Here is a 21,448-nt window from a genome sequence, read left to right as displayed (position 1 = left end):
ACATGCATAACTATATACACATTATATCTACAATGCCAAATATTTATACAGTCTTTCAAAATGTTTTTGTCTATCTTCTTTCATAGTGTTGATTCACCAAAGTGCTCTCTAGTGTTCTCTAATATTTGATACACGCAATTAGCTAGTTATTCATGCTAATGTGTACACCTCAACAATATAACTCAGGAGTAAAAGTCCAAGTTAAGTGTACAGGAATCAGTCGGTTGCAGCCCCACTGACTTGAAGGATGAAGAGGAAAATGTTGACCACGTCGATGTAAAGGGACAGTGCTCCGTAGACGTATTCCTCTGGGCTTATAGCTAGCTCTCGGTTCCCAATCAAAAGCTGTGTGTTGTACACTAAAAACTAAACCAGAGAAAGAAGGACAGAAATGTAAGACCAAATGAAACTTGGCAATCAACAATTCACAATTTATCCAGCCACAGCAGTTCATAAGCCAGTGTTTTTGCTGAATTTCAGTGTTCTATGGAAAAACTGCATACCCATCGTTTGGAGGTTTAAGTTTTTGAGATTGATCATTTTGCAGACACCTTCATCTGATGCAGCAGGATCCAATTCCATCAAATGAATTGCTAGATTTGCTAGGCTAGTGTGAGAAAATAATGTGCATAATGTGATATATATGATTTAATTTGGCAGTTTAGCAGTCCAGTAAAAGTAACATTTTTATGTAAGTGCTAAAATCTATTTGGTAGAAAACAACTTTTCAGTATATTAAAAAAAAAAAAAAATGGTTCCTTCCTTTTCTCATTTTTATAAAAATAACAATAGCTGTCCAACACATATTTTGTACATAGTTCTGTCATGGTAACACATGATATATTGCTGAAGAAAGTATGATCAGCATTAAAATGTAAAATCTTGTTAATCCATGAGCTACAATAAGGCAGGATAAAACACTCAGTAGTTTGTTTGTGTTTACTTTTTCAACAATCTCTAGCTCTAATCTTATTGTACAACAACAAAGTTCTCCAACAATATAAATGAAAAATACACTCAATAGTGTGGATATAGTAATTACCGGTACTGTGATAGGTGTATTTTTATATCTGTGAATTGAGCACATTGTTTCTATTTTTTAGCATATTCTGTCAACAATATAAGAAGTCAATGTGAACTCACCAGTGTGTAAACAATGGCTCCAATTGCAGCATACACCATGTGCAGCCAAGGGACCTGTGAAGTGACATAAAGTAAGGTTTTATTCCCTTCCACCCCACTGTGCTGACAAAGATGAAAGAAGAAATGAAACTCAAATCCACAGTCAATGTCTTACATATTGAAAAGTCAGGACTACGGCGGTAACAATCCCAATGATGGTGAGCAGAACAGCTGAGATACAGAGGAGCCCGCCGCAGGAGGTGAAGTCCACCTGGGATGAGAAATTAACACCATCAAAGGACGGCTTCAGACCACAGGGGTAATTTATATGCGAGATTGCAACCACAAAATTCTGCTTCTTCACCTTCTTTATATGGGTTAGCTTAATCATAAATTAGCACCGTTACCATAGCCACTAACAATTCAAAACAAGTTTTGTTTATCATCTGGCAAAAAGTATTCAAAATGGTATGTATAATCTGGAAACTGAAACCTATCAATATATAAACATAAACTTAGTCTGAATAAAAAGGAAGAAGGACTAGATTATGAAATGCATAAACAAAAACTAAAATGGGATTGGATCATGAATACATAAACCGTGTGATCGTATTATATTGATTAAGAGGTTAAAATGTATTATAATTCAAATGAAATCCTACTGCAACATTTGTATTTAAAATGCTGTTTGACATTGAAGTTGTCTTTTATGTTTAGTCCACCTGTGAATCTATCATTCACAAATGAAAGTGAACGTCTCTTGCTTTAAGCCACAGGGAGCTGTCGAGGTAATTTGATGAAAAAAGGAATAAGACTGCATGCTTTGAAACTGAAAATGTAACTTTCTCGTGTGGGGTTACATCAGACAGAGTGAAGTAGATTCACTTCTTATTCCGAAATGTGATGAATATTTAAAGGATGTCGGTGGCCCATTGTAACTGGAGACAAAGGAGTTCTTTTACATGCAACAAAAAGGCCTCTGATGAACAGTGAGTTACCGAACAGCAAACAGAATAAACAGTTTTTAATCTCATGCGGTGCCTACCTTGGTTTGGAAGCAGAAGATTGTCACTGCCACACAAACAATGGCTGTTATTATCATGGCGATGAACACTGCTTTGGTCTCATAATAGCTGGTAAAACGAGGAGACAAAATGCATTTTTATTGTGGTGGATCAAAATGTTCTGTACTATGAAAGTTTGGACGACACTGACCTTGCAATGCTCCCAGCCAAGTAAGACAATGCAACTGTCTAAAATGTAAAACTGTTTTGTGAATGGCAAATTCTAAATCAATTATCTCTCCATATATTTGTTTTCTACAGACTGAATAACAGGATGTACTTACAAATACTCCCAATAGTACAAAGTTCCATGGAAATCGCCGCCTTAAATGAATTATGAATGAATGAATTAATACTTAGTTACACATCAACTACTGTCAATCTCAAAATGTTTTTATTGCTTGTATGGTTCAAAGCCCATTCTTACCTTGGTTCTTTGCAGCAAACTAATATGCAATAAACAGCAAAATAGATCACTCTAAAGAAAAAATAAAGTAGTTATTTTTTTTACAGAAACCCTCATGATTGTCATTTTTGATCTGTAACTTACAAAGAAGCATAATAGACCCCAGGGTAGTTTATAACAAACATCTTCACAGGCTCACTTTAGGGAAAATGAAATATTATAGTTATACTTTTGCAATACATGGATAAATAATTAATAAAAATATATACTTACACAAAGGTAAAAACAGCTACAACTGAAAATGTGATGATAAGTTGTGCTGCCAATATTAGGTACACCTGTCCATAAAATACAAAAACAAAATATGATTGTTGTTTGTAAAATTAACTAAATAAAATGTTAATACTGCTTACCTTCCTGATAAATGCATGCCTTACTGAAGTGCTCTCAAACTGGTTACTTAAAAAATCATCCATGTCTGCTTAAGATAGTAAGTTGAAACAAGACAAAGCAAATGAAATCTGGTTAGACATAAACATAATGGCGAGCTGTGAACCTATAAGCTTCAACCTACTAGTCTCTATAGTGACCACTACATGCATATTTTCTATTGGTATAAACAACAACTGAATGGGCATTTGAGCAGTGCCATGAACTCACTGCTATTGTTTAAGATTATCTATTTTGCTCTGACTATTTGACTGATAAATTCTTTCAACTTTTCAACTGAACTTATTCCAAGTGTGCGCTAACATTTGCACAATCACCACATCGCTATTGGATTAGACTCAGAACTAAACCTGGATCAGACTGGACTAAACCAGGTCAAGAACAGGACCAAACCAAATCTACAGTAGGATTCAAACTTGTCTCATACCAGCACTAAAGTGAATGCACCCTAAATCTTCTTTAGTATTTGGGTAGGTTTTGTTTAATTTTGTTGTTTTATTGTTTTTCTTAATGAAATCACTTCAAACCCATTCTTCGGTGCCCTAACTCACTACAACACCAACTTGCATAACCATTGCTACTATTAATAACACATGAATATTCACTGCTAACTAACCAAAATACCCTACATAAATAAATCTGGTTATAAATGATATCTTTACCTGAGTTGGAGGATGGCACTCCTGCAGACAGTGTAGGTATCGTGCCGGATGGCCCGAAGCCAGGCCCCATCCACACTCCTGGGGGTGGGTAGGCCCCTGTTTGGCCCCAGCTGACATGGGGCCCTCCGTATACTGGACCAGGGGTGTACGACGGTGGAGGAGGGAGGGGAGCATTCTGCTGTGTGACTTGTGGGAGGCTGGCATCTTTAGGCTGAGCAACTGCATCCTCATATGGTGGCGGGTTGTTATCTTTGGACATTGTTACCAGACCACCTTAAATAGAGCATGGCATATGGAAATATAAAAAATGTTTTTTATGTCTGGGACAATTGAATTTTCAGGATCCTGGTTGGGATTTTTTACATTTTAATCATATTGCTTCACATGTTAGAGGTGCCATATGTATCTTTACTAGTATCTACCATGTGCTTGTTTACATGGAGATTATGTTGATTTGTCTGTAATGCTCCACAGTAAGATAATAATCTATGTTACATGCTTTCAGTTATGTTTGTTTATTGCCCCAAAATATGTTCTTACTGTGCGTGTGGTTATCTCTACAGATAAGGACTACAAATCTGTAATTTGGCCTAATAATCACCTCTCTGTCTCCAGGAAACACAATAACATCTCCATGGAGTCAAGTAGGTGGTGGACCCTTCATCACAAGATATATTAAATTACATGTGCACCCTTAAAACCGGTTTTGTTACAACATAGTCTAAAATCTATAGATCAGGATTTTCTTACTTTAAACCATGGCTGGTCCTGTATTCACACTGCAATTGTAGATAGCACTAACATTAACACTTAAAGGTGGTATTAAATAAAATATATGCAACTACCTGGTAACATGCCTTAGAACAAACATAACAAACTACAGTACAAGTTGTCATTAAACATATTTTGTGCTTACCTGGTGGCTGCAGCCCTCGATGGGAGCCCTGTGTCCTTGTGTCCTCTCTGCTCTGTTTGCTGTGGAGTTGAACTGGAGCTGGGCATCTCTGTAACAGGATCTGCTCTCTGAAACTCACACTGTTTCTAGTGTGTCCCGGGAACAGAAGGTCTCCCTGTCCTGTCTGCCAGTGAGAATTAGACTGCATAAATACTAATTATGTTTTAAACTATTATTGATTAATAATTTTCATGGCAGTATAGCTTAGAGTAGACCTAGAATTTGTACTATTAGCCTATATGTGTAATTAAGCAAATAAATTAAATCCATGAGAGCTCAAAAGCTCTTTTTTTTTTCTGTCTGTGTCTGTGTCCTTGGAAATCTTGGGGATACAAGATCTGGTTTACTGGTATCTCTTCAAATGAATTTTAGATTTATAATAAAAAAATATTATCCACGAACTATTTATAATTACCATTTTATTACTATTCATAAATACAAGTTTACTTTAACAATTAATTTACAAGTTTTATTACATTTTGTAGAAACAGGTGACGGTTCTCTGTGGGCGACGTGTCATTAGCGCGTCATGACGCACGGTTCACCGGCTATGGCGCTTCCTGAATGGGTGATAACATTCGCAGCCTCTGCATCCTTCTTCTTTCTCGTGTGTGTTTGTATTCGTTTTCGTCGTAAGGTAAAAGTGATCGGCAAGAAATATCTGCACAAAATAATGGCTCGTACAGAGAAGCCGCTCTTCCGAATAGCGTGAGTGCATTTGGAACAAAATGTGTTTTTGTTGCCATCATGCAGTCTATGGTCTAGCTACATAAACACAGGGTTAACGACGCGGCTTGGCTGCTTGGCTTACGCTGGCATTATAAGATTGCTTTGTGTCTTTAACTGTACCATCGTTGTTTCTGTAGTCGTCTTTCATAAAAGTAAAAACCACGAACATTATTCTAATTAAGGCTGCATTGAATCTACTACGTGAAATCCAAGCATGATACCGCATGCAATTACAGGGCAACAATCGGCTGCGCAGGCCCGCCCCTTTTCTGTCCCTGCTTATTTTCTAGTCACTAAATGTAAATATCGCCTTCGTTTCTATTCAGATACACGCTTTATACAAGGACCAGACTGGGCTACATGTACTACAAGAGACAAATGAGAAAAGCCCGCGAGCACTACCCATCGGGACATTCCTCCACTCAGCCAATGGAGTTCAATGGTATGAACAACATGCAAATAAGTAACTGAGATTCTGTTATATCTGCAGAACACGATGTAATAATACTGTAACACTCTGTCTTTCTGCAGGTATCAAAATAATTCCCATCTCAGTGCTGTCTGACAACTACAGCTATCTCATTATTGACACAGCTTCAAGTGTTGCAGTGGTGGTAGATCCTGCAGATCCTCAATCCGTACAGGTGAGACCACTGCCTGAAATACTGTTATAGAATAATACTATCACAAAAGGGAAAAAAACAATATATATATATATATATATATATATATATATATATATATATATATATATATATATATATATATATATATATATATATATATATATATATATATATATATAGTTATATTATGTTATATATTATATTATATTATACATATACCAGATGCAGTTTCACTGTAATGGACATAATACTAATGTAGGCTTAATCTTGCCAATGCTGAGAACATGGCTTTTCTGTAAACAGAAGTGGCATCAAGTATCTTTACAAAGCTTCTGAAACTATGTCTGAACAAAGGCCTTCTGGCATAGAATACAGGCTTTTACAGATTTCTACATGCTGGTACAAATAGCTGCCTGGAAGTAAATTTTTTTCTTACTAAACTAACTAAGCATATGTTTGGCAATAAGCATGCTGTAATATGATCATGTAAGGTTGCTATCAGTTTAGTCTTAGTGGATATACCTTTTTGGTTTGTTGAATCAAATCAATGAAGGAGTGAAATAACTATTGTTATGGTGTAAATCTGTGGTGTGCTGTGGCCAGTGAGTAGAGTAACAGCTGCTAAAGGGCTGTACTAAAATATCAATTTAAGACTTTACTCATCTGTGTGACTTTGTAGGCAGCTCTCGAGGCGGAAGGAGTGCTGTTAGAAGCAATACTCTGCACACACAAGCACTGGTGAGTCAATCATTACACAATACACACAACACTGTTTTAACATGGCCATTTATTTATGAAGAGGTTCTCCTCAAATTCTGGGGCAGGTATTACTGGTGGTAAACTCTCTCTCTTGTGTAACAATTGGAAATCAATTTAGGGTTACGTAGGTCCATTAATCTCAGTTGTTGATTTTGCATTCAGTGTACAGTATTTCATAATATCAATCAAAATATCCATAAAAAATAGGTAATCCAAATGCAACTTCATAAATAAGAATTTTTGGGAAACACTTATATATAGTTTATTACATCTAATTTTATATTATTGCTTACTACTATTCTTTTTTGTCTCAGTAGTGTTTGTGTATTATTATAATTCACTATCAGTGAGTAATAAGCTTGTCTAATTCTCAAATATTGTGCATTTGCAGGGACCACAGTGGAGGAAACAAAGGGCTGAAGCGTCTCCACAGCTCGTGCCGTGTGTATGGGAGTGCTGTGGATAACGTCCCTGGGCTCACACAGTACGTCTCCTCTACCACTGTTAACATACTGCACTCACGGCTGCAGCCCTCTGTCAGCACATGACTTCACACCACATTATCACAATTATCATACCAGGTGCTGCGGACAAGCTGTGGCTGACAGGCATGCCATGAACCAAGTGTCTCCTAATTTAATTCTGAATTATATCAAGTCAAAATCAAATAAGCTCACACTGTCATAGCAGCTTTTAAGACTTCTCACACAGTTTCTGATATGAAGGCTTGAGGCAACATAGTGCAGTTGGCAATAAGTGTTGTGTTTGGAAACTAAACAATAAACATTAAAATCACTGTAACACATGTAACATATAATTTGTTGGCCAATTTGATTCATTTTTATAGCTTGTTTTATTATTGAATAGTCTTGACTTGTTTAGACTCAACTTTGGTCTAGTTTAGTCCAACTTTATTCTTGGTTTCATCCAGGCTAGTTCTTTTTTGTGTTGCTGTACTGCATATTAAGTGCCAATTGATGTACACAGTTTAAATCTACTGTGTGAGATAATATGTTTTTCATTCTCTTTCAGTCCTCTCTCAAACAAGGACACTGTGGATGTTGGACGGTTGCACTTTAAGGCCCTCTTCACTCCAGGACACACTGTTGGTCACATGATCTATCTCCTGGATGGCAGAGAGGTCGGAGCCCCCTGTAGTCTCTTTTCTGGGGACCTGGTGTTTTTGTCAGGATGCGGTAAGTTACAAGAAAAATAATCTAACTGGGTAAGGTGGATCTTTAGACTGAAATAAATGAGGATAGCACTGAGAATCTGTAAATTACTAGTCCATATTTTTCTTGCATATTTTAAACTGCATGGAGCTAGTATAGCACCAGTGATACCACAGCTGGAGAACCACTAAGTTAGAACATTGCCACAAAAAGATAATTTTCTCTGTCCTTGTGCTTTCAGGGCGCATGTTTGAAGGCACAGCCCCCACAATGCTGTCATCGCTGGATACAGTCAGCTCTTTAAGTGACGATACCTTCTTATGGCCTGGTATGCAACACTTTCTGTCGTTTGATATATATTAAAAGCCTCTGCGATTATGTTATGTTTTTATTCTTTAACGTTTGTCCACCCTCAGGCCATGAATATGCTGAGGATAACTTGCTGTTTGCTGCTGAGGTAGAGCCCCAGAACAGTGCCAGGGAAAACAAGTATCAGTGGGTGCTGCAGCAGAGAGGACACAAGCTGTGCACGGTGAGAATAGACACACACACTTTCACTCACACACACACACACACACACACACACACACACACACTGCTTTAGACTGGGCCTGTTTGGCATGCAGTGCTCACAGGATTCATGGTGTCCACAGCCTTTTGTATGGAGGCTTATCCCCGCCTACAGTCTGCGCTATGTGAGGCCTGTCTGTTCTTTTTTTAACTTGGCGGTGTAATGTATGGCACTGTTTGGAGCAGAGTAATGTCCATGGTAAAGGGATAAAATATATAAATATATAAATATATAATATATATATATATATATATATATATATATATATATATATACACATATATATATATATATACATATATATATATATATATATATATACACACACACATATATACATATATATATATATATATATATATATATATACACACACACACACACACACACACACACATATATATATATATATATATATATATATATATATATATATATATATATATATATATATATATATATATATATATACATATACATACATATATATATATATATATACACATACATATATATATACATACATTCTTAAGGTTAAGGTACCAAACAACATCCTCATATAAAATTACAAGAATGTAAACTCTCAGGTTTAGTCTGTTACTTCAAAATCTTATGTCCAATGTCTTATATCCCAAATTTAAACATTGCATTACTCTAAATGTGATTCCGAAGTTTGAAATTAAGTTGAGGTAAAAGCTTTACTAATTAGCAATTACTCAAACATTTTTTAAACACTTTTATTAAGTGTTAGTCAATGAATAACTGATAACAATCTTAGTAAAGTTTTGAGATTTTTAACATTTTTTATTTAAAAGCCTATTTAGATTTGAGAAATGACTTAGCTCTAAGCTTTAAGGGTAAAAACACACAGTCCTCACCATTATTCAGAACAGAATTTAATTAAATGTACTTCCAAATACAACATTATATTGCAGTAATAATTTGATAATTTCCACAGCCCAAGGTGATATATCCATAGAAAGACTGGACTACGAAGATGTCATATTATCTTTGACAGTACCTAACTCTTTTCCTAGAGCCCTTCCACAATTGGAGAAGAGAAAGAGTACAACCCTTTCCTCAGGACTCACTCGGCAGATCTCCACCGGTCTTTGGGTCTACAGCAGCAGCAGGATGAAGACTGGACCCAGTTCAGAGCCAGAGTACTAGAAGAGCTCAGAAAACGAAAAGACCTATACAACAGAAGATAATCCACATGCTAAGACTGGGAGCCTGTTAAATCATGCTTTAGTAGGGCATGGGTTGAATGAAAAGGGTCTACGCACACATTGCACAACTGTATAAATAACTTGTCACCACTTATTGTGACCTTACTGCAGCCAACCACTAGAGGGAGATATTTTTGTTTATATTTGTAGTTTAGTGACCAACAACAGTTAGTCCTACTTCTTGTGACCATATTGGACATTATAATGTTATTGATACTTTAAGACTTTCCTCACCGTTATCTCATGATTCTGGTAGCTTTACAAGTACAGCTTTGATACACATCTCAATCTTTTGGATCAGTTTAAGTAGATGGTTTGTTTAATGATATTTATTTTATCTATCTGAATATCGGTACTAAAATTACCATGCTTGGTACACTTGAATTTGAAAAAAATCTTTATGAGAGTGGCAATAATTTTGAGACAATCTGTTTTTCTTTCTTTCTTTTTTCTTTTTTTTTTTTTTTTTACAGTTATGGTACATTTTTGCACACAAGAATCAGCTAATGTTTTGAATGTTTTTTATGCCATTCTATGTAATTATTTTGGCTGTGGTACTTTTTGTATTGCCATATTTTCTAATTTTGCTGTATGTAAAATGGCTGAATAGCTGTTTGAAAAATGAATTATTAATCAGAATGGGTAGGATTTTAAACATGCTGAAATGTGAACTGACATTTGATTTAAATGAAGGAATTTTAATGACTACCAAATTAATGCTTATTTTGTACTTGAAAGGACTTTCTAACTGTGACAATGAGTAAAACAATTTAGGTACCAAAATGTAGACCTTTAAAAGGTGTGTAAACAAATATATTTTACATTAAAAATTGGTGGCAGCTGGAGGCAAAAATGAAGTGGAACATAATGTGATTTCAATTGAGAAACTGAGATTACTGGGATGCAGAATATCACGACATATGAAAAATCAAGAATGGTTTGGGAAATGATAACCATACAGATATGTGCAATTGATTTAATTGGGGATTATTATAATGGTATTATTACATTTTACCTAAAAATATATTACATCATTTGCCACAAATTGTTTTTTGTGAAGCTCAAATGGTTTTATTTCCTTTTGTAAAGTGACACTTCTACCCTAAAAATTCTAAATTGGTATATGGACAGATTTAAAACCATTTAGATGTGATCATTTTTAATTGTTGAAAATGTATTATGGTCTACTTAATTTTGCCTCACTTGAACATTGTGATGACATAGTATTACAAAGGGTCTATGGCATACCTAAGCTCATTCATATTTTGTGCTTTGAGCATGTCTATTTGAAGTCTGTTTAAGATGAGACAAAATGCAAATGTATTAACCTTTAAACTATTAGGGAATGACATGAAGGCTTCAGTTGCTCCTGAAGAAGTGCATCTTGTACCAAAGCACCTTGTCCCCTGGTGATTGTTGACTAAAATACTCGACTGAAAGATGCTTCTGATACGCATCTCATTTGCATATGTTTGAGTTACGGTTGCCTCCACATGGGAAACTGTCTCACTTCAGGTTACGTTTTAATGAGTGTATTTGAAAGTAAACTCCTCCATTTGAGCTGTGTTTGTTGTCTTTAAAGGAGACAGACCCCAATCTATTTTTAGCCCTTTTTTGTACTTTACACCAAACATTTGAAGTGAACCCTACTTTATCCATGTGAAAACTGTAATAAAAATGTGAGATAAATGGGATAATAAATGCTGGGTCAGTTTTATGGTAAATTCTGTTACTCTGTTGAAAGAAGATTTTATACATGTCCAATTGTCCAATGCAGAGCCAAACTACAGAGAAAGACTGGAGGAATACTGATACAGAGTAATATATATGTGTGTATGTATATATATATATATATATATATATATATATATATATATATATATATATATATATATATATATATATATATATATATATGCTCTTACTTTGATTATTTTTTGTTTTTTTGTACATGTACATGCTGGTATACCCAGAAATACAACCATGACCGTATGGCATAAAACTGTGGTATGTATACCATTCGGGTGATACTTGGACAGATCTTGAGTATCTCGGCTTGCCTAATTTAGAGCTTGTTTTATCCACTTTTTGCCCTCTTTTGAACATTTCCTTGTTTTGAACTAGAGCGGTTATGATGTAGTGGAAGACAGGTCAACATTTGTTCACTTTTTGACCTGGTTTAGCCCTAGATTAGTCCTGGAGAAATCTAGGTTTACATCTGGTGGTACTTGCAAAACCAAATCTTTTCTTTGGTGGTACTTTGTGTGAAAAGTTTGAGAGCCATTGCCATAAAGTACAAGCCTATGTTGTGATTCTGCAAGACACAAAACTATCCATGTTTGTAATAATTCATTATTAAGTGAATCAGGAAATTTACAAAACATTCATGTGTCACTTTCACAGCTGATAGGTTACTATAGTGTTCAGATCTAAGGTGGCATTTGAGGTAAGCATGAAGAATAAAGCCTTTCCCACAGATTGAACAGCTGAAAAGTCTCTCTAGTGTGAAACCGTGTATGTCTTTTGAGATCAGACCTAGATATGCACCTTTTCTGACATAAAGAACAGCTGTAAGGTCTTTCCACCATGTGTCTTCTCTAAAGGATTTCTAGAGAACACTTCTGAAAAAATGTTTTAGGACAGAGTGAACAGCTGAAAGGTCTCTTCCCTGAATCCTCATGTGTTTTCAGATTACTAAAACTGCTCAGTGTTTTCTTACAAACTAAACAGGTGTTGGGTTCTCTCTTGAATAAAGGCTGTTGTGTTTTAATAACTCTTTTTCAGTGGAACATTTCTTTTGACAAACCTTCAAAATATGGCATGATTCCATTTGGGAGGGTGGCGCAAGTCTCTGCTGCAGACATGTTATTACTGACTGATGATCCAATCATCATCGTCAGTCTGTTCCTCGGACTCTAAATGCAAATATTCTTCACTGTCGTTCTTGTTTATGGTCAGTTTGTATTTCTATGAGATGTGAGGAGAGCTCTTCATCTTTTACACAAACAGTGAAATCTGGGGGACAGATTTGACGCTCTGTTCCTCTGGTCCTGGTTTAACCTGTGGGGCCCTTGACAGTTCCTAATTCTTTCTGAGCTCAGGACTGAGCACGTGGCTCTGGACCTCTGTGAACCACGACTTGTGGGCTAAGGACAGTGTCCAGGATCTTCTGTTTCTTCTAGTTCACCTCTTTGGAGCGACACAGTTCCTCCCCATACTCCGTTTTTGTTCTTTTAACAAGCGCAAATATCTCCCGCAGCCGCAGTGAGCCGCTCATTCACCAATGCTCTCAGCGTTTGGCCTTCAGACATTTTGCACACTTTCTGTTAGCTTTACCTCGCTTTCTTCTTCGTACTTTAAATTGAATTGTACAGCTCTAATTTGTGGTGAGGGTTGCCAGATTTTCAGAGGGCAACAATGAGCAACCAAGCGTCGATAATAAGAAGAGACTTGGCAACTCCAGATTCGTTCAGCCCCTCCCCACTTGGACGCATTACGTGCTCACGCAAGACGTCATACGGAAGTGTTTTTTTACAGAAGAGCCCATCAGCCAGGCTGAGCTGTCACTAGTCTCTTCATTGAAAATGTTGAAAGCTGTGGTTTTAATCGGTGGTCCACAAAAGGGTAAGGCTATGTTATATTCATCTACTATTATTCTGCTTGATCGGCAAGAAACGAAGCTACCAGTGTCATCAGCAGCTACTAGGAGACCCCTGAGCTCCTGTTATCACTGACGTGGCAAATTATCAGTCAGCTGGCGAACAAACAAAACAAAGCGACATGTGTTTAAAGGGATGGGTGCTCTGACTTATATTCTGTGTACTTGATGCTTCTGTCAACAGAACAATATGTATTTCACTAGCTGGCATATTTGCGCAGGCTACAGAGGGAGGATTTTTGTTTTTTACATGGCATTCTTCTTCATGGTATGCAAGTATCTTATAGTTTGAGTGTATCTTTGTACTTTGTAGTATTATTCAAAATGACTACAGAAACGACCCATAATGTAAAGATACTCTCTTGAATACCGTTTATCATAAAATTTAATCCATGAAGATTGTCTGAATGACTTTATTTAAATCACATAATAAATAAAAAACGAACTAAATGCGTTTGAAAGTGATATTATTAGGCTACATATTTTCCTCCTCCAGGCACCAGGTTCAGGCCCTTGTCATTTGAAGTCCCCAAACCTCTTTTTCCTGTTGCTGGAGTCCCCATGTTGCAACATCACATAGAGGCATGTGCCAAAGTGAGTATCTGCATATCATCATGACAATGATAAATATGTATGTATCTTTTTAATGATTCTTTCCATGGTTGTTCTTGTGCTTTTGGTTGTACTAATGTGTTGCATTTTTTACAGGTCCCAAATATGAAGGAAATTTTGCTCATTGGCTTTTACCAGCCTAATGAAGAATTGACCAGATTTCTGGTCAATGCACAGCAGCAATTTAAAATTTCAATCAGGTAAGCACATCATTTGCAATACTTGGTTCATGTGTTATCACATGATTCTAAATTGCATATTTTTAACAGAGGTGAAAGGTGGGTCAAAATAAGTTCAAAATAATGCAGATGTTTGGATCTGGTAAATAAAGAACATCCACTTTTTCTCTTTATTATTAAAATATTGAGTTATTTTTCAAACACAGCTTGTCAGTTTAAAGGACTTTAATTCTGTAGTCCCAGTAAATCAACATATGTGAATTATATTTGGAAATCCATAAATAGTTAATTTCTCGTGGTTATATAGGCCCCTGCTAGCAAATTTCACAATATCATGATTTCGAACTATACTAGAAACACTACCCTTTTTTGTGTTTATAAATACCGTAATAGCTGCTTTGTTTCTGTGTGCTACAGGTATTTACAGGAGTATTCAGCCTTGGGCACTGGAGGGGGTATCTATCACTTCAGAGATCAGATTGTTTCAGGGAGTCCGGAGGCTTTCTTTGTTCTCAATGCAGATGTATGTTCAGCTTTTCCTCTCACTGAAATGCTAAGTTTTCAGAAGGAGCACGGAGAGCCAAATAGCTTTGTAATCCTCGGCACTACAGTAAGACCAGCAAAATTGTAATAATTAAAAAGTACAATGAATTGATTTAAACTTTTATTTTATTTTTTTGTCTCATTAGGCAAACAGAAAGCAGTCCCTAAATTATGGATGCATTGTTGCAAATGAAGAAACAAATGAGGTAACCCTACTTCATTAGTTTACAAAGCTTACAAATTCCTTGCCAGTGGAATACAATAGGGATTTCCATATCCTAGTTAGATATATAAAACTGTATTCAAAATACATGCACAATAGGCAGAAATGCTAGCTGAAGATCTGACAGATTGCCCCCAGCGACAAATCCCTATGGGGATCAATAAAGTCTACCTTTTAATCTCTATTAAAAGTTTATAGTGTTATGATTAATATAATCAATATAATTTATTGTGATGTGTGTGCTACTGTATCTAAATAATTTCCCTTGTGGATCAAGTTTGTCTTAGTCTATAAAGGTAGGGTAGTGTGCTTTTAGAATAAATCAAATTAACTTAACTCCATAATACTTGTTTCTTTAGGTCCAGCACTACGTTGAAAAGCCCAGTACATTTGTTAGCGACATTATCAACTGTGGGATCTACCTGTTTAACCCAGACATTTTTAAGCACATTGGAGCTGTTTTCCAGAAGAACCAGCAGGATATGTTGTTGTGAGTCACTTTTCTGTCTGCTCTCTAAGCATGCACATTACCATCACTTTTGTTTTCTTCATTTTTCCTCTTCCTTCTCCATTCCTCCATGATTTCTGTTACTTCATCAGATACCCGTACGATGGGTAAGTCGGTTTACGTAGGTTGCACGGTGTGGTTAGAGCACTTACTGTGTGGTGTGAGCCCTATGAAAAAATAAAATATCGCCTCATTTGTGGTGTGCTAGCTTTTGCTATTGTGACTATTTCTTAAAGCTTTGTTTGCTAGTCAAGGTGTAGTTTGTAGTGCATTTCATTGCATCTTGTTCTGCATACATTTACATGATTTGTGCTTTTTTGTGGAAAATAGTTATAGAATGCTGTACAACTCTTACATAATACACTTCAAGGTATGCAGTTAAGGTGTTTTGGACATGTGCATTGTAGTTGCTGTTCTTTAATGTGGTTCTGATATATATTCAAGACCATTTCAAACTGTTTAGGAAAAGTCCAAATTGATGATATTTACTCTATTATTATGTATCAATGTTTGTTTAAGTATGTATCTAGTTTTGTTTGTTGTTTTAGTATTGATTAGAATCTAGTGTTAAGTTAACAGTAAAACTCGAGGCATTTTTTTTCTTCTTTGACACATTTGCAATTCAAAAGACAGTATGGGTTTGGCACAGTCTTAGTTTTCCCTACATACTGTGTAATAGAAGTAGTATTCTTGTCTAGTCTTAGTAGCCTTGTAAATTTTGTAGTAGCAGTGAGCTTCCATTGAGAATTTAGATTATTCCTTTTTCCTTTCTTTTTTTCCCCTCCCAAAAATGTCTTCAATCACAGTCACTTGCACAATAGACTTTATCCATTTGCACTTGATTATTCCTAATGAAATTCTATGGGATATCTTTAAGTTTTATATTAAAGTTTAAGTTCAGTTGTGGTCATCCAAGGAAATGTTAGGGTCACCCAATTTTACCCGTCTCACTTCTGCAAGCACTGCACTGAATCTGCACGTTTTTCTTTAACACATCATAGATTCTTGTTAGAAACTATGTGCCTAATACTACAAGCTCTCATGGGGACCACTTTGCCTTAAAGCAACTTCCCTGCTTTTCAGTAAAACTTCGATTATGGGTTGGTATCTGTTAAATATTGATGAAATGAATATTTTAAGAGCGTGTTTCATCTCGGGGCTCTTACAATACACTATATCAGAGACTTTGGCTGATTAATATGGAGCATGTGGACTCTTGCCTGAAGTTTTGGACACTAGGTAATCAGCTTTGCTATCAAGTCAGCACTGACCCCATCAATGCAGTCTTGCATTTTAAGTTGAGAGAATGCAACTTATTTATTCTCCAGGCTCAGCTTTAGGGAAGAAAAATTATTAACTTTTAAAAGTTCTAAAGGTGCACTATGTAACTTTTCTGATGGCATGTCCACCACTGGCTAATCTCCACGGAGATGTTATTGCTTGTATTCTTCCAAAGAAGGAGACTAAACTTATCTATCCCCACGGTGATGTACAGATGATGCCACCAGACAAAGTTACTGAGATGATCTGTGGAGAAGCAAACTTGCTCAATTTTTCTCAGGGTATTTTTCAATAATAAAATCATGAGTAACTGAACAAATGTAAGATATCTAAGTTTAATAATGTACTGTCCAAAGCAATAATCTCTCCATGGAGACAAGCTGATGGCCATCCATGGATAGTCTTCAGCTGAATGTATTTGTGTTTTGTGCTAATGACTGAACATGTGTCTTTTGCAGAGAGGAACCAAACAATGGGTGGCATAGAGCAGAGCATATACGACTGGAGCAGGACATTTTCACTGCTCTGGCAGGGCAAGGCAAACTCTACGTGTACAAGACCCTCAGCTTCTGGAGCCAGATTAAATCGGCTGGGTGAGTGATTTTAGCAAGAAGAAGTTTGTAGCAATATCTGTGTGGAATGCAATGTTACAAAAAACACATTAAATGAAAACTCACATCTACAGATTATATTTTCATGTTGTTTCCATCCATGCATTAGGGACTGGATTAAAATTCTGCAGCAACAATGTAACATCCAAATGTTATTAAAAGGCCAATATTATGATATTTTCTGATCATAATGTTGTTTCCTCATAAAAAAGGAGTTGTGTTTTATTTAATTCATACATGTTTAGCACACAAGACCTGCAAATTTAAGAGTTCTCCTCTAAAACTGAAAACACTCTGTTCCACCTTGTGAAATGAACAATGCATATTAAAAGGCTTTGTGAGGGCTCCTCCTTGCAGAGCATTCTGAGCTTTGGAGATGTGGATAAACTAATAATGAACATGTGTGAATGAAACAAAACACAACTCCAGGTATGTTTTTGATGATTAAATGAGCTTAAATCTCACAAGAGTTCATTTTTCCCTGTTATAAGATCTTTAACAATGTATTTCTTTAGGTCTGCAATTTATGCAAGTCGACTGTACCTCAACCAATATCACACAAGTCACCCTGAACGTCTGGCTACAAACAAAGAAGGAGCCCCCAAAATAAGTGGTAATGTTACTTTTTGACTATTTTGATAAGACTTTAATAAACACAAATCTATATATTGAGCATATTTCTATATTATAGGTAATGTTTACATTCATCCAACTGCAAATATCGACCCCACAGCAACAGTAAGGAAAAGCTTTGCTATTGTGCATTTGATGGTAATGTTCAAAGTGCAGTGTCTTGTAACAGATTGTCTCTTCTGTGCACAGCTGGGCCCAAATGTGTCCATTGGGATGGGAGTGACGATTGGTGCTGGGGTCAGAGTACGAGAATCCATCATTCTTCATAATGCAACACTACAAGTAAGCACATTTGAACCTACAACATAGTCATATAGGTCTAGCTATAGACAAGTGAAATTCTTGTCCACCCCAATCTAAGCTACTACCTAATATAAATAAACATATATCACTATATTTGCCCACCTAAAATTTTAATGTGCTCACCCAAACTCAGCTGTGTAGAACTGGGCCTGATCAAAGGTTGTATCAACTTATAACCAAGTACACATTTTATTTTTTTAGTTATTGTTAATGATTGTGAAGTTATCAAAGGCTGTACAAATTAAAGAAATGCTAAATAGATCTCATTACACACTGCGACATATCGACTGCAACTGTTTTATTGGTTACATTTCCCACAATTCAACTCTGACACCCTTTGTATTCATCTTTAACTTCTCTGTCACTACATAAATAATGTTGCGTTTGCTCTTTCAAAGCTGTCATTTCTAATGATTTGCGAGCTGCTTTAATTTAATCTCATGTCTCCAGTGATAACTCTGAGCCTCCACAATGAGTTTAGGTTTCATCTGACATATTGATTGCACTGTTTTATTCACAAGGACAATTTGTTATTTGGGGTGTGATTTAAAATGAGTCTCTAATGTAGCTTTAGTGATGAAATTCTGGCAAATACAAAATTCGTATCACAATGAACTAAAATATGACACCTTAACCCTGGTTTAGCTTTGTAGTTAATGAGTACATATTACAAATCTACCAGTTTTCGATATCGATATCATTAAATGAGGGCTATCTTTTCCATTTTTGTCACATCTCGCTTCTCTCAATAGGCAGCTGAATATTTTTATAGTGTTATTATTTTAAAATACATACTTAAACATTGAGAATGACCTCTCCTCCCTAGGATCACTGCTGTGTTTTGAACAGCATTGTGGGATGGGAAAGCACCATCGGCAAATGGGCCCGAGTGGAAGGCACCCCCAGTGACCCCAACCCCAATGACCCTTATGCAAGAATCGACAGCGAAACGTTGTTCAGAGAAGGCAAACTCACTCCGTCCATTACTATTCTTGGTAAGATCTTCTGACATGCAGAGATATTCCTCTTGTTGCTCACATGTATTAGTAATGTGTTAAATAATCAAATGCATTCATATATATACCAGACAGAAACATGTGTAATGAGCTTTTTACATCTTAGGTTATAAAAACTGTGCAAAGGCTATTTTAATAAATACAGTGTTTTATTCAAATAGTTTAGTGTTGATAATAAAAAATGCATTAAAAATCATAATACAGATAGATAATAAATGTTTAATACATCCCATGCCACTTTGGACATATTGAAATATAAAGATTTGCGAGTCAATGGAAAGAGCATTTACAAGTTCAACATACAATGGCCTTTTTACCTAATTCTGGCATATAAAAATATTTTTTTATTAAAGCTGCACTATGTGATCCACCACCTGCTTGTCTCCATGAGGTTCTATTGCTCCATGAAGATTAATAAATTTAATGCCATACTGAACACAGTATGGCATTAAACTCACAAAGGCAGAGAGACTAGCAGGTGGTGGACCCTGCTCCAGAAAAGTTGCTTAGTGCCTCTTTAATATGCACTGTCCTTAACATAAATAAACTGTAAAATATCTTTTTATAATACTGTACTTTGCCCTCTAACATTTATTATTTGTGATCTGTTTGGCCATATGGGACAATTCATTTGCATTATCTGTAAAAAATAATGAAAAAGCCAGTATAGCTCCTCCATAAACACAGCCTATTTGACAAGTGTAATATATTATGTGATGTGCAGAGGCAGAGCAGGGACTAACTCCAGTCTGGCTTCATCTCCATAGGTTGTAATGTGAGCATTCCCTCTGAGGTCATTATACTCAACTCCATCGTCCTCCCACACAAAGACCTCAACCGCAGCTTCAAAAACCAAATCATCCTCTAGTTTGGGGCTTGCCTTGCCGTTCCCCCTACTGGTGCAGATGAAGGACACGCTGACACTGCCTCTGAGTTACTGTATACAAGATGCTGAAAAGGAAAAAAGATATGGGACTTGAGAAATGATTGAAGTACAGATTTTTTTATATTTGCCCACCAGCCTTTATGCATCAGTCGGTATGAGCATTCAACAACTTTTGACATGTTGACTGACCTCGAGATTTGCACTGTTCAAGCATCACACTTTGACCGCCTGCTTTATATCATACAAACTTGATTGGGTTCACCTTCAACAACTTGATATCATAATTTCAGAAAGACTGAGCATTACATTACATTTCTCAATTCAGTATTTTATTTAAAAAGGGTAACTAGGAGTTGAGTCTTCGAATTTGCCATATTCATCTTGTGGTTTTAAGTCCTTTCAACTGATATCAATCAACCTTTGTGATTGAATGAGGCAACACAATTTTTTTTTTTTTTTGGGGGGGGGGGGTAATTAGAAAATAAATTTTAGGTTATTGGTGGAGGCAGGGAACACTTTGAACTTTGTTTCATATGGATAGGTTTGGTAATTACCAGTGTAGAGATATTAAACGAGGTAAAAACAAATACGCAATTTGACAGTTATGAACATTTTTGCTGGGTTACGATTATTGTTTTCAGATAATTTTAGATAAAAGTTACACATTGCACATCTAAGAAGCTATCTGTGTAAACTGTTATTCTCTTCACCTTGCAGTGGTAATGCCAGATCAGTGGACATTGTGTTTTTATTATATTTGCCCAAAATTGTTGTTAAATTAGTAATATATTTTGTTGAATGTACTCTGAAGTTAATTTATTAATGACCACTGTTTCCCAAGGGCACCCTGGACTGATTATGAACTTTGCTATTAGAACAATAATTAAGGGAATGAAATACTTTGTAGACTGACTGCATGGTGAATCTGAAGTGACAATTATTTGTGTGGCTTTTGATTAAAACTTTTGTTACCGTACGGCTCTATTGTTACTTGCGCCAGTATAAATCAGCGCGTTAAGAATTTGCATATGTACATTGCAATCAAGAGATGTTGTCTTTTTCAAATGGGAACCCAGTGGGGAGCCTGCACACTTTTACTGTACAACTCCACTCACAGAAATTGTTGGTTTGCAATCACTGAAGGGAGTGTTTTTAATTTAGTCTTCCAGCACATTAACATTTACTTATTAAGCCCTCAAGCTCTCCTGATCACTTCAACACTTTTGCTCCAATTACTGCCTGCACAAGTG

At 36.1% G+C, this 21,448-nt stretch overlaps 3 protein-coding genes across 3 annotated transcripts; 2 read left to right on the top strand and 1 right to left on the bottom strand.

Annotated features, from left to right (window-relative positions):
• Nucleotides 1–32: 32 nt before the first annotated feature.
• On the bottom strand, nt 33–3,963 carry LOC110156104 (protein lifeguard 3-like). The gene is made up of 11 exons (XM_020920289.2): nt 3,705–3,963; nt 3,006–3,073; nt 2,866–2,930; nt 2,737–2,790; nt 2,614–2,664; nt 2,471–2,510; nt 2,338–2,375; nt 2,168–2,255; nt 1,298–1,393; nt 1,144–1,197; nt 33–366 (listed from the first exon to the last, which is right to left on the bottom strand). Exons 1-11 carry the CDS (start codon nt 3,961–3,963, stop codon nt 217–219), a joined length of 963 nt encoding a protein of 320 aa, XP_020775948.2. The 3' UTR covers nt 33–216.
• Nucleotides 3,964–4,997: 1,034 nt separating this feature from the next.
• pnkd (PNKD metallo-beta-lactamase domain containing) lies at nt 4,998–11,446 on the top strand. The gene is made up of 9 exons (XM_055153149.1): nt 4,998–5,367; nt 5,715–5,830; nt 5,920–6,032; nt 6,694–6,752; nt 7,165–7,257; nt 7,806–7,969; nt 8,187–8,273; nt 8,362–8,477; nt 9,554–11,446. The coding sequence occupies exons 1-9, from the start codon at nt 5,189–5,191 to the stop codon at nt 9,725–9,727; spliced, it is 1,101 nt and encodes a 366-aa protein (XP_055009124.1). The 5' UTR covers nt 4,998–5,188; the 3' UTR covers nt 9,728–11,446.
• A 1,767-nt stretch (nt 11,447–13,213) lies between these two features.
• Nucleotides 13,214–21,174, top strand: gmppaa (GDP-mannose pyrophosphorylase Aa). The gene is made up of 12 exons (XM_020920323.2): nt 13,214–13,369; nt 13,900–13,997; nt 14,112–14,215; nt 14,612–14,804; nt 14,884–14,943; nt 15,320–15,450; nt 17,208–17,342; nt 17,876–17,973; nt 18,052–18,098; nt 18,183–18,275; nt 19,123–19,291; nt 20,080–21,174. Exons 1-12 carry the CDS (start codon nt 13,330–13,332, stop codon nt 20,178–20,180), a joined length of 1,269 nt encoding a protein of 422 aa, XP_020775982.1. The 5' UTR covers nt 13,214–13,329; the 3' UTR covers nt 20,181–21,174.
• The last annotated feature ends 274 nt before the right edge of the window (nt 21,175–21,448 follow it).

The sequence above is a fragment of the Boleophthalmus pectinirostris genome, unplaced genomic scaffold (genome assembly GCF_026225935.1).
Source record: "Boleophthalmus pectinirostris isolate CB_2022bp ecotype Guang Dong unplaced genomic scaffold, ASM2622593v1 HiC_scaffold_1, whole genome shotgun sequence".
Taxonomy (NCBI): domain Eukaryota; kingdom Metazoa; phylum Chordata; class Actinopteri; order Gobiiformes; family Gobiidae; genus Boleophthalmus; species Boleophthalmus pectinirostris.
The sequence above is the reverse complement of the archived record's forward strand: the minus strand, read 5'-3'. Positions and strand labels throughout refer to the sequence as shown.

What these genes read in the sequence shown, in the direction of transcription:
- LOC110156104 (XM_020920289.2), bottom strand. Translation starts at nt 3,963, where the DNA reads ATGTCCAAAGATAACAACCCGCCACCATATGAGGATGCAGTTGCTCAG. An exon ending in GGCATGCATTTATCAGGAAG is followed by an intron (nt 2,931 to 3,005) that starts GTAAGCAGTATT and finishes TTTTATGGACAG; the next exon opens with GTGTACCTAATATTGGCAGC. An exon ending in TTGGCTGGGAGCATTGCAAG is followed by an intron (nt 2,256 to 2,337) that starts GTCAGTGTCGTC and finishes TCGTTTTACCAG; the next exon opens with CTATTATGAGACCAAAGCAG.
- pnkd (XM_055153149.1), top strand. Translation starts at nt 5,189, where the DNA reads ATGACGCACGGTTCACCGGCTATGGCGCTTCCTGAATGGGTGATAACA. An exon ending in CGATACCTTCTTATGGCCTG is followed by an intron (nt 8,274 to 8,361) that starts GTATGCAACACT and finishes GTCCACCCTCAG; the next exon opens with GCCATGAATATGCTGAGGAT. An exon ending in GAGGACACAAGCTGTGCACG is followed by an intron (nt 8,478 to 9,553) that starts GTGAGAATAGAC and finishes CTCTTTTCCTAG; the next exon opens with AGCCCTTCCACAATTGGAGA.
- gmppaa (XM_020920323.2), top strand. Translation starts at nt 13,330, where the DNA reads ATGTTGAAAGCTGTGGTTTTAATCGGTGGTCCACAAAAGG. An exon ending in CAAATGAAGAAACAAATGAG is followed by an intron (nt 14,944 to 15,319) that starts GTAACCCTACTT and finishes TTGTTTCTTTAG; the next exon opens with GTCCAGCACTACGTTGAAAA. An exon ending in AGCCAGATTAAATCGGCTGG is followed by an intron (nt 17,343 to 17,875) that starts GTGAGTGATTTT and finishes GTATTTCTTTAG; the next exon opens with GTCTGCAATTTATGCAAGTC.